The sequence below is a fragment of the Balaenoptera ricei genome, chromosome 11, assembly GCF_028023285.1.
Source record: "Balaenoptera ricei isolate mBalRic1 chromosome 11, mBalRic1.hap2, whole genome shotgun sequence".
NCBI lineage: Eukaryota > Metazoa > Chordata > Mammalia > Artiodactyla > Balaenopteridae > Balaenoptera > Balaenoptera ricei.
The window spans coordinates 52406862-52420104 of NC_082649.1; the positions used below are offsets into that span (position 1 = coordinate 52406862).

General features: G+C 39.1%; 1 protein-coding gene and 1 non-coding gene across 3 annotated transcripts in view; both read right to left on the reverse strand.

The window, feature by feature from the left end:
* Positions 1–13243, reverse strand: part of GADL1 (glutamate decarboxylase like 1) — a 187627-nt gene that overhangs the window by 66834 nt on the left and 107550 nt on the right. For both annotated transcript variants that reach the window (XM_059937567.1, XM_059937569.1), the window contains exon 14: positions 4733–4822. In XM_059937567.1, the coding sequence (XP_059793550.1) occupies positions 4733–4822 (90 nt within the window). The remainder of the gene's footprint in view (positions 1–4732; positions 4823–13243) is intronic.
* Positions 12069–12175, reverse strand: LOC132375463 (U6 spliceosomal RNA). Its single transcript, XR_009506013.1, has one exon. It is a non-coding gene; the product is annotated as a U6 spliceosomal RNA (small nuclear RNA).

Sequence of the window (13243 nt, forward strand, 5' to 3'; positions counted from 1 at the left end):
AAAAGACACCTTGGTAATTACTTTTAAGAATGTAAATTATGTTGGTGGAATGCAGGACTGTTTATGAAATGTTGACAAAAGGAGGAAATCTTCTGCATCAGAACATTGAGTAATGATGAAACAAAACAAACTGATGAAATTTTCAATTACATTCTCTGGGTCTTATGCTTTCAGCTTTATCTTTGCCCTCTCTCCCCAGCTCCCTCGCCCTCCATACCTGATCACCAAGTGAGAAGAAACAAACATACATAATCTTATTTGGGGCAGTCACCTTAGCGAGTGAAGTCTACCTCGACCACAGAGCAGGCAGCTTTCAGGAAGCCCTGGGAAACCTGCTGAAGCTCTCACTGTGGACCCCAGGGGCAACGTCTCTGAACTTGAAATCAGTGCAGATAGTGTAGGTGTTTCAGTAAGGAGATAAGGAGAGAGAAAAAGAGAAGTAGGAAGGGAAGACAAATTATATACTACGTCTGGGAGCAAGTCATGAGAGAAAATAGTTTGCAAACTAATTGATTTGACTATGGTATAATCATGGTCTCCAAACAAGACAATCCCTTTGGTATAAGAAGAAAAGATTAGAGTATCTCTGAATAATTAAATATTTTAAATCTATCCTTAAAAAAACTTATTTTGTGCATTTTTTAAATGTACATACTACATTTAAAAATGAATACATGTAGATAATTTAAAACAATAAACACATATTGGGGTAAATACTCAATTAAAAAAACATTTTTTAACTATTAGGAGATTGTGGTCAAAACCTGGATAACCTTTGCCTGGATAAACACTCAAGGAACTCTAAGGCTTCGTTGGGTCAATTATTCTATACTTTGGTTTATTATTATTATTACTGTTGCTGCTGTTATTATTATTTTCACAAAAGCAATATATATTAATTGTAGAAAATTAAGAAATTGCAGAGGAATACAAAAGAAAGGAAAAATCATCTGTAACTCTATTTCTAAAATAGTTTGGTGCCCCTTATCTAACCACATATACAATATTGTATATGTATATAAATCTCTATGTATATACAATATAGTGACTGTTCTATAACTTATTTTTTCAATTAATAATAAATTATGAATACGTTATTTTGGAAGAAAATTTTAATTGTCTATACACTACAAATTTGCATATAAATTATGTACCACATTTTAATCAATTCCCTATAGTTGAATATTTAAGTTTTTAAAATTTTCTTGCTTTTTTAATGCCTGAGGAACAGACATGGAGGTCTCTGGATGCGAAGCAGAATGAACTCGATTTTATACTGTGGACCAGCCATTCTCAAGGAAATGGTATTACACCTCCAGGGAATATCTTCAAAATTTGGGCAGATGTTTTTGGTTTTCATGACGTTTGGGGGTTGCTCCTTGTGTTTAGAAGGTGGGGAACAGGGATGCCAGCTGCCTTGCACCGTGAAGAGCAGTCCTGAGCCAGGAAGAGCTGCCCCATGTCCTGTACAACTTTGAAATGTCCTGCTGGAAATGCAGGAGGCCAGGAGCCTGATTACAATTATCCAAGCCCAGAACTTAACTCTGGTTTACATGCAAATGCAAACTATTCTGTGCCCATTTTAAATAAACATTAAGTTTTCTACTACCATATAAATCAAGGGGAAAATGTTTTCTTCAATGCTTTACCAAGAATTGTGCACCTGTTTTGAAAATTATGTCACTAACATCACCCCATTCCTATTACTGGCATCAGCAACATCACCTACTTCTAAGAGTCTGCGTTTGAAGATGGCTCACATTCACAGTGATTCTAAAAGGATGTGTGAGCATCTTATCACTTCCTTGTGTCTTCTAATATTGTCATGCCAATCGTTTGTGTAATGAAATACGTATCTTTATTATAAAGATTATTTTTCCATCATATGACATGTAAGGCCTTCTATTGCCTTTTACAAAATTCCGTGTAGGTAGGTCCTATTTTCTATTGGTTTCATCTTAGGAGAATAAAGAGAACATTAACAGCATTTATTATAAACAGTGGTCATTGGTCGATCGGGTTGAAAGCTGCGAGTGTAAAGAGTGTAAGGCATTCGGAGGCTTCCAGCAGGAAAATGACAAGATAAAACAGGGCTGCAGGTATGACTGTGCGGAGAGGAAGGAAAATAAACAGGAGGCAGAGACCAGAAAAGAAGCGAGTACAATCTGGGCAGGGAACTAATGAAGACCTAGAATGCTGCAACGCCTGAAAAAACCAAAAAGAAGAACTTTCATGGAGGACATTTTAAAAAGAGGAGTTGCTGGAACTCAGTGGTTGAACACAGTGTCAGAGAGGGGCTGTCACAGCATCAGTAGACAGCAGAGTGACTGTGTTCTCAGAAACAGTCTCACGTGTGTGCACACACGCACATGCACACACACACACACACACACCACACCCAAACTCCAGGTTCTTTATGAAATAATCCCGCTCCCCTCCTGCTGCCAAAGGGAAGACTTATCACACCACTGATTCTGAAATCTGACAGCTCCGCCTGACATGAGTCTGAATTGGCGGGGCGAAGCCTTATTCGGTTTATTTATTTGTTTGTGATTCTCCATCCAAGATAAATCCTGAAACAAATTTCAAGTGTGCTTTAAGTACACTCCAGGTTATAAATCATATACTTGCATTCTCATACTACAGTAAGCATGAAACCACATAGATCAACAACAGATATATATGCCTCCCTTCCTTGCCAAATTCACGCACACACACCCATGCCAAGAGAGAGGATAAACGGAAACTAAGACAGAACCAATGATGATTCATCTGCAGCATACATGTTTAGGAATCAGAAGCAACCAGAACAATTAAAATAATATGATATTAGACTGGGCAAGGGCCTCATGGTTCTAAATGGCAGAAAAGTGTTTCCAAAATGAAGGGCTGGAGAATCATGTATATCAATCATGAGAGAACCGATGCTGGAGAATACTGGGGAGAGAAGAGACTGTCCTAATTCATATTTGATCTCCAGTTAAGATTAAAAGTGTGTTATATGCTGATTTATCTGATTTTAGCTTATATAGCCATCCTCAGCTTTAAATTTTCTGAGACTAGATAATGTAAATGTTTCTTTAAACAATGGAAGAGTGAGTCCATAGTATCCCCAAACATAAAGAGACTATTTAGTTACCCTGATCTGTGTCCATGCAACAGTATTGAGTCCATAAAACACGAATATCACCTTCTCGGTTGCTTTTCTTAACAATCAGAAAGTGAGAAGGATGGCAGTCATATCCTTCTCAATGTCACCAAACAATGCCTGATGCATTCCATCAAAGTGCAAAATGTCCCTGGAAACACCACCATTAAATTCTCACATTGTTTCTTTTTGAGTCACTTACCATCTGAAATGTATTCTTTAGCACTTTCTCATTTACATTATGTGACAAAAAGACAAGCCAGATCCAAGGACCATGTTAACTGCCTGAAACGGCCAATGGAGGGCTTGTCTAGGCAAAGGCACAGGTAACTCTGTCCATCTCTCCCCATCTCTGCTGCCTGACCTCAGGTTTAACAAGAGGTAAGATATTTATATATTGAGTATGTACTGTGCTACCTTGCAGGAGGCTAAATGAGCTAAAAAGAAACAGAAAGTGGCCTGAGGCTAAAGAAGATGCTGCAGGTGAGGATCCAGGTGGCTATGACTTAAAGGTCATGGTCTTCCCACCTCTCCCTAACTAGGCACAAATTCCAAGCACCTTGTCATGGAAGATGAGGCCTTCATGTGCTCCCCTTCCTGCTGCTCTTGTCCTACTCCTAGCACTGCCCCCTGCCCCATTGTGGTCTTCGATCACACCCTCCCCTCTTCGCCTCTGGGCCATGATGTTGTGATTCTTCCTGGAACCCACTTCTTCACAATTGTCACTGACTCACACCTACTTATTGTCCAAGACTCCAATCTAGTGTCACACTTTGGGGTAGATGTCCTTTCTCTCTGCCTTTACAGGGTTTCTCTTCATCTAGGCACCTACTAGTTACCTTGTGATGATCTCTTTACTCATTTGTCTCCTAGAATACGAGCTTCCCAGGGCAGGGACCAAGTCTCTTTGATGTTTATATCTCTAGTGCCCGGCATAGTGAGCGCTGAATGTCTGTCCCTTGCATGACTGGGAAGTTTTTCCTTTTCTTCTAGAGAGCAAGGAGAAGGGCTAGCACCTATCAAAGCTGTTAAAACTATCACTGATTTCCACACTGAGGGTAAGGAGGGGTTTGCAAGTCACACTTAGTTCAATGATCAGTTGAAATTCATTGCTGACATTTCCTTTCTTTTTTATCACATAAGCCCCTTGGTGGAAAGAACAGAAAGTCTCACACTCACAAAGGGTACAAGATTTAGACTTTAACATTATCTGCTAGTGAAGTGATGCAAGCAGTCACAGACATGCACCAGCAGAGCTGAAGGAAGAAGCCATTCATCATACGACATTAACCATTACCAGATCACGTGCTCTGAAATGCACTGTGAATTAGAACTTCTGACAAATTCTACCACTCTCTTGCAAACAACACAATTATTTTGAATTTGTGTGTGTCAAGTATGTTGATTTGTTTTAACAAATGCTCACAACTGTTTGGCATGTCATTAACTTTTAATATACTAAGAACAACCTCTCTAGATCCTCAAGAAGTTCTTGCAAGTACCAAATTATTTATAGGATCATTAGACAATGGGCATTGAATCTATTCCATCCAAAGGAAAAAATGCAATATCCTTATCACTCACCAAATGAAGTTTTGCCCAGAATTCAGGTCCTTCCTCCATCTCTCTGAGGCTCGGTGGAATGTACCAAAAGCAAACATTGGCATATTCAGGCTGAAGATGAAGAAAGTTTGAAAGTTTTTAATTAATCTTAGAATGCAATTCAACTCTTAGCTAGTTTCTTTCAGTCATCATGTGTGTCTTACATTGATAACATCAGAATCTGATAGATTAGACATCCATTCAACCTTACTTTTGATAACAGCTTATTGAGTAATTTTCTTCTCAGTTGGGTGCACCGAGAGAGTGCTCTCCCCTCTGGGTAAGGGATGTGCACAAGATCAAAAATAAACATAATGAAGTTTGAAGCTAACTCAACCCAGCTCTAACTAACCATTAGTTAGCACCTGATACACATATACCTAGAGATACCCTGGTTCATCCCTCTTCAACCCTAATCCTTAAGTTATATCTCATACCACCATATCCTTCAAATAATTTCTTCTCTACTTAAGGTGGCCAAAGTTGTCTTCTATTACCTGCTACACTTGACAAATGCAAAATCCCCAATTACCTGTGAGTCGGTAACATATGATACACTTGGGCTCCAGTTAACCAGCCCTGCTGTGACCCTGGCCAATACAGCATCAGAAGGAAAAAAAAGGCCATCAGTTCGACTACTGGCTCTCAAGTATCAGTATCAGAAAGGGTGTGAGTCTGCTAGACGGCTTGCTCAAAATGAAGACTCTCAGCACCTGGGCTCAGAACACCCAGAGCTGAATAAGTCCGTCATAGAAATGGCTGAAGAACTGGGTCATGCTGGGTCATGCCCACCCACTCAGCACCTTCCTCATCTGATTTTTCATGCTGACAGTTTTTGAAATGACTTCTATTTTCCCACCACAAACACAGTTTGTAGGTAATAACCGGTGTTATAATAGTTCTCAATAACCAAGTTACGCTCCATTGTCAGTATAAAGTTTCAAAGTATTTCAGAGAGAAGAAACAGCTATCACCCCACATCTTAAAATCAAAACTGGTACTATAAAGAGTTTTGATTTTAATGGATTTTAAATTACAACTGATAGCCCAGAAACATTCCAGCTCAACAAGGTAAGCTCTTGATCTGATCATCCCTTCACCTTTGAAGTTTGCAACAGGCTTATTGAATTTGACCAAAAAACAAAAATGGAGCTACAGAAAGAACAAACAAACAGAAGAGGAACCAAGATGGCGGACTAGAAGGATGTGGTCTCACTCCCTCTTGTGAGAACACCAGAATCACAACTAGCTGCTGGACAATTATTGACAGGAAGACACTGGACCTCACCAAAAAAGATACCCCACATCCAAAGACAAAGGAGAAGCCACAATGAGACGGTAGGAGGGACACAATCACAGTAAAATCAAATCCCATAACTGCTGGGTGGGTGACTCACAGACTGGAGAACACTTATACCACAGAAGTCCACCCACTGGAGTGAAGGTTCTGAGCCCCATGTCAGGCTTCCCAAACTGGGGGTCCGGCAACGGGAGGAGGAATTCCTATAGAATCAGACTTTGAAGCCTAGTGGGATTTGACTGCACGACTTCGAAAGGACTGAGGGAAACAGAGACTCCACTCTTGGAGAGCACACACAAAGTAGTGTGCTCATCAGGACCCAGGGGAAGGAGCAGTGACCCCAGGGGAGACTGAACCAGACCTACCTGCTAGTGTTGGAGGGTCTCCTGCAGAGGCGGGGAGGGGGGGCTGTGGCTCACTGTGGGGACAAAGACACTGGCAGCAGAAGTTCTGGGAAGTACTCCTTGGCGTGAGCCCTCCCAGAGTCTGTCATTAGCCCCACCAAAGAGCCCGGGTAGGCTCCAGTGTTGGGTTGCCTCAGGCCAAACAACCAACAGGGAGGGAACCCAGCCCCAAGCATCAGCAGTCAAGCAGATTAAAGTTTTACTGAGCTCTGCCCACAAGACCAACAGTCAGCTCTAACCACCACCAGTCCCTCCCATCAGGAAACATACACAAGCCTCTTAGATAGCCTCGTCCACCAGAGGGCAGACAGCAGAAGCAAGAAGAACTACAATCCTGCAGCCTGTGGAACAAAAACCACATTCACAGAAAGATAGACAAGATGAAAAGGCAGAGGGCTATGTACCAGATGAAGGAACAAGATAAAACCCCAGAAAAACAACTAAATGAAGTGGAGATAGGCAACCTTCCAGAAAAGAATTCAGATTAATGATAGTGAAGATGATCCAGGACCTCGGAAAAAGAATGGAGGCAAAGATCGAGAAGATGAAAAAAATGTTTAACAAAGATCTAGCAGAATTAAAGAACAAACAAACAGAGACGAACAATACAATAACTGAAATGAAAAATACACTAGAAGGAATCAATAGCAGAATAGCTGAGGCAGAAGAACGGACAAGTGACCTGGAAGACAGAAGGGTGGAATTCACTGCTGCAGAACAGAATAAAGAAAAGAGAATGAAAAGAAATGAAGACAGCCTAAGAGACCTCTGGGACAACATTAAATGCAACAACATTCGCAGTATAGGTGTCCCAGAAGGAGAAGAGAGAGAGAAAGGACCAAGAAAATATTTGAAGAGATTATAGTTGAAAACTTCCCTAAGATGGGAAAGGAAGGAGCCAACCAAGTGCAGGAAGTGCAGTGAGTCCCATATAGGATAAACCTAAGGAAAAACACGCTGAGACACATAGTTATCAAATTGGCAAAAATTAAAGACAAAGAAAAATTATTGAAAGCAGCAAGGGAAAAGTGACAAATAACATACAAGGGAACTCCCATTTTAAATGACACAATAGACCTGATAGATTTAATTGATATTTATAGGACATTCCAACCAAAAACAGCAGATTACACTTTCTTCTCTAGTGCACATGGAGCATTCTCCAGGATAGATCACATCTTGGGTCACAAATCAAGCCTCAGTAAAATTAACAAAATTGAAATCATATCAAGCATCTTTCCTGACCACAATGCTACGAGATTAGATATGAATTACTGGGAAAAAAAACCATAAAAAACACAAACACATGGAGGCTAAACAATACGTTACTAAATAACCAAGAGATCACTGAAGAAATCAAAGAGGAAATCAAAAAATACTTAGAGACAAATGACAATGAAAACATGATGATCCACAATCTATGGGATGCAGCAAATGCAGTTCTAAGAGGGAAGTTTATAGCTATACAAGCCTACCTCAAGAAACAAGAAAAATCTCAAATAAACAATCTAACCTTACACCTAAAGGAACTAGAGAAAGAATAAACAAAACCCAAAATTAGCAGAAGGAAAGAAATCATCAAGATCAGAGCAGAAATAAATGAAACAGAAACAAAGAAAACAATAGCGAAGATCAATAAAACTAAAAGCTGGTTCTTTGAGAAGATAAACAGAATTGATAAACCATTAGCCAGGCTCATCAAGAAAAAGAGGGAGAGGACTCAATTCAATAAAATTAGAAATGAAAAAGGATAAGTTACAACAGACACCGCAGAAACACAAAGCATCCTAGGAGACTACTAAAAGCAACTCTATGCCAATAAAATGGACAACCTGGAAGAAATGGACAAATTCATAGAAAGGTATAACCTTCCAAGACTGAACCAGGAAGAAACAGAAAATATGAACAGACCAATCACAAGTAATGAAATTGAAACTGTGATTAAAAATCTTCCAACAAACAAAAGTCCAGGACCAGATGGCTTCACAGGTGAATTCTATTAAACATTTAGAGAAGAGCTAACACCCATCCTTCTCAAACTCTTCCAAAAAATTGCAGAGGAAGGAACACTCCCAAACTCATTCTGTGAGGCCACCATCACCCTCATACCAAAACCAGACAAAGATACTACAAAAAAAGAAAATTACAGACCAATATCACTGATGAATATAGACGCAAAAATCCTCAACAAAATACTAGCAAACAGAATCCAACAACACATTAAAAGGATCATACACCATGATTAACTGGGATTTATCCCAGGGATGCAAGAATTCTTCAATATATGCAAATCAATCAATCTGATACACCATATTAACAAATTGAAGAATAAAAACCATATGATCATCTCAATAGATGCAGAAAAAGCTTTTGACAAAATTCAACACCCATTTATGATAAAAACTTTCCAGAAAGTGGGCATAGAGGGAACCTACCTCAACCTAATAAAGGCCATATATGACAAACCCATAGCAAACATCATTCTCAATGGTGAAAAACTGAAAGCATCTCCTCTAAGGTCAGGAACAAGACAAGGATGTCCACTCTCACCACTATTATTCAACATAGTTTTGGAAGTCCTAGCCACGGCAATCAGAGAAGAAAAAGAAATAAAAGGAATACAAATTGGAAAAGAAGAAGTAAAACTATCACTGTTTGTAGATGACATGATACTATACAGAGAGAATCCTAAAAATGCCACCAGAAAACTACTAGAGCTAATCAATGAATTTTTTAAAGTTGCAGGATACAAAATTAATGCACAGAAATCTCTTGCATTCCTACACACTAATGATGAAAAATCTGAAAGAGAAATTAATGAAACACTCCCATTTACCATTGCAAGAAAAAGAATAAAATACCTAGGAATAAACCTACCTAGGGAGACAAAACAACTGTATGCAGAAAACTATAAGACACTGATGAAAGAAATTAAACATGATACCAACAGATGGAGAGATATACCATGTTCTTGGATTGGAAGAACCAATATTGTGAAAATGACTATACTACCCAAAGCAATCTACAGATTCAATGCAATCCCTATCAAATTACCAATGGCAATTTACAGAACTAGAACAAAAAATCTTAAAACTTGTATGGACACACAAAAGACCCCAAATAGCCAAAGCAGTCTTGAGGGAAAAAAATGGAGTGGGAGGAAACAGACTCCCTGACTTCAGACTATACTACAAAGCTACAGTAATCAAGACAATATGGTACTGGCACAAAAACAAAAACACAGATCAATGGAACAAGATAGAAAGCCCAGAGATAATCCCATGCACCTATGGTCAACTAATCTATGACAAAGGAGGCAAGGATATACAATGGAGAAAAGACAGCCTCTTCAATAAGTGGTGCTGGGAAAATTGGACAGCTACATGTAAAAGAATGAAATTAGAACACTCTCTAACACCATACACAAAAATAAACTCAAAATGGGTTCGAGACCTAAATGTAAGACCGGACAGTATAAAACTCTTAGAGGAAAACATAGGAAGAACACTCTTTGACATAAATCACAGCAAGATCCTTTTTGACCCACCTCCTAGAGAAATGGAAATAAAAACAAAAATAAACAAATGGGACCTAATGAAACTTCAAAGCTTTTGCACAGCAAAGGAAACCATAAACAGGATGAAAAGACAACCCTCAGAATGGGAGAAAATATTTGCAAACGAATCAATGGACAAAGGATTAATCTCCAAAATATAGAAACAGCTCAAGCAGCTCAATAGTAAAAAAACAAACAACCCAATCAAAAAATGGGCAGAAGACCTAAATAGACATCTCTCCAAAGAAGACATACAGATGGCCAAGAGGCACATGAAAAGCTGCTCAACCTCACTAATTATTAGATAATATAAATCAAAACTACAATGAGGTATCACCTCACACTGGTTAGAATGGCATCATCAGAAAATCTACAAACAACAAATGCTAGAGAGGGTGTGGAGAAAAGGGAATCCTGTTGCACTGTTGGTGGGAGTGTAAAAAACACCCACTATGGAGAACAGTATGGAGGTTCCTTAAAAAACTAAAAATAGAACTACCATATGACCCAGCAATCCCACTACTGGGCATATACCCTGAGAAAACCATAATTCAAAACGACACATGCACCCCAATGTTCACTGCAGCACTATTTACAATAGCCAGGTCATGGAAGCAGCCTAAATGCTCATTGACAAACAAATGGATAAAGAAGATGTGGTACAAACATACAATGGAATATTATTCAGCCATAAAAAGGAACGAAATTGGGTCATTTGTAGAGATGTGGATGGACCTAGAGACTGTCATACAGAGTGAAGTAAGTCAGAAGGAGAAAAACAAATATTGTATATTAACACATATATGTGGACCCTAGAAAAATGGTACAAATGAACCGGTTTGCAAGGCAGAAATTGTGACACAGATGTAGAGAACAAACGTATGGACACCAAGGGGGGAAGGTGGTGTGTGGTGGTGGTGGTGTGATGAATTGGGAGATTGGGATTGACATGTATACATTGATGTGTATAAGATAGATAACTAATATTGAACATGGGAAAAATAAAGAAATGATTAAAAAAACAAAAAAACAAAATGGAGTACTTTGTAATTCAAGTCAATTTCCATAAACATTTATCATGAGACTACAATAGTCTTTACAGATCTACACAATTTATATTTGGTTTTCTAATTTATGATTAATTTGGTTTCTCTAGGATAGAATGTCCTGGCCTTCAAATTATTTAATCATCTAATGTGAATAAATCAAGTCACTATGGTTGATTAGAAAGTAGAAAAAAACAGAGTTATTATCTGTCACTAGATTCTAGGAATTTGTGTCTTTTTATCAACGATGATTTTTTTCCAGGTGCCATTTATGTCAGTTATCAATTTATTGCCTCTCAGCTCCAAATCCACCCTTTCTTTATGTTCCCCAATAATGGAGGTGGACTCTATAAATATTTCTCCTTGCCATCTGGTCCAATCGGAGACTTCATCAGCAGAGGGTGCTGGAGGGACACGGAGAAGGAAGAGGTGTCTCCTCCTGGTCACGTGCGCTCATCTCCTGGGGCTCCTGCAGTAGGTGGGGCTCTTTTAAGCAGTTTTGGTGACCAGCAGCAAGCGGCCCCTGACAGCTTCCCCCAGCATCACGCCCTGTGGCGGCTTCACAGCAGCCTGGTCACAGGAGGATGCCCATAAATGGTTTTTCCTTGCACACTCTCCTCGGGGGATTTCATAGGGAGGGCTGCCAGCGAGGCATCTTGCCTTGGATGGCTTGAGTGAGTTCTAAAATATGGCAGTGCCCTGAAATCAGCATCCTCCAGCACTCCAGGTGGTGTGGACTCCTAGAGACCCCACCTGTGTGACACCTTGGGGGACTTCCCTGTCATCTTGTGAGCCACACTGCACCCTCTCCAACCAAGTCCGGATCTCAGCCCTGGGTGGGGGTGGCTTCTTGCTCAGTGCTCCATCTCAGTTCTAGGAGTGATGTCTTTACAGTATCTGTTATTTCTGTATTTTTCTTTACAGTATCTGCTATTTCTGTATTTTTTAGGGTCTCTCTCTCTTGCGAGGCAATCTCCCATGACTCCAATCCCCTGTTAATAATTCTTTTTTTTAAAATACGGAACTCTTCACAAATCTGCATGTCATCCTTGCACAGGGACCATCCTAATCTTTTCCGTATTATTCTGATTTTAATATATGTGCTGCTAAAGCAAGCACGATAATTCTTTACATTGCACTTTCCCACTTCAGATTACTGTGCAGTTTTTGTCTTTTTATTGGACCCTAATACATCATTAAATAAGCCATTCTTTTTCATTTGTATGGCAACATTATGAATCATTTTGTAATAGTTTCTATCTGCTACCAGACCTGCTCTATATAAGTTAGGACCTAGTCCTTTTGAACCACCTTTTATATTCTCTTCCTTCAATAAGTTTCGGTTTAGATATTTTGGAAGTGACAAACCTGTGATATCTTTGCCCAGTCTCTTTTAGAATGGTGTGGCTTCAGTGCTATGATATTTGAAAACTGGTGAAGCCTTTTTGACATTTCATTTCATTGGAGGAAATTTGATGCTCCATTTGGTGGAATACCTTTACTATAGGCATTCCCCAAATTATTAAAACTTGGAAAAAACATCCTTTGAATATCCACAGGGAACATATTTGAGTTTTCCTGTCTCTTTGCCTCTGTAGCTTTTATTTTATATAGACTTTCTTCAAGTAGCTTCAAAGCAGTAAAGTGTATTTTCAGAGTAGAACCATTCACATGCCACTTAATTCCCTACATATATAAAAGTCTGACCTCTTGGGTGTCTTAGGACCACATTTAGTCCATATTGTCTAACACCACAACATTGAAAAGGCATAAAAGGGAATCCAAGTGTCTAGACCAGACAGATGACAGAGAAGGGTACAAAAAACCTGTAGCAGTAAAAGCACTGTCATCATCTTTAAAGATTCACGGAGGAGTAGAGAAGTGTCACTAAAGAAAAGATGGGTTCATTCTATCCTGATTTTCAAAGAGAAAGAAAGGAGATATATTCCAAGAAATAAAGCCAGTGCTTTGATGTCAGTTCCAGCAAGGATTATTGAGCAAATAATATGAGACCCTTGGGGGAAAAAAAGTCAGTGGTCACCAAGATATAGTAGCTTGTATTCTCTAAAACTGAGTTTTGTCTAAAGAAATTCATCTCTGCTGCTGAAATATCATTAGATCACAATGATGATGATGATTAATAATAATAATAATAATAATAAAAACTAGCAGTATGCTTTTTAATAA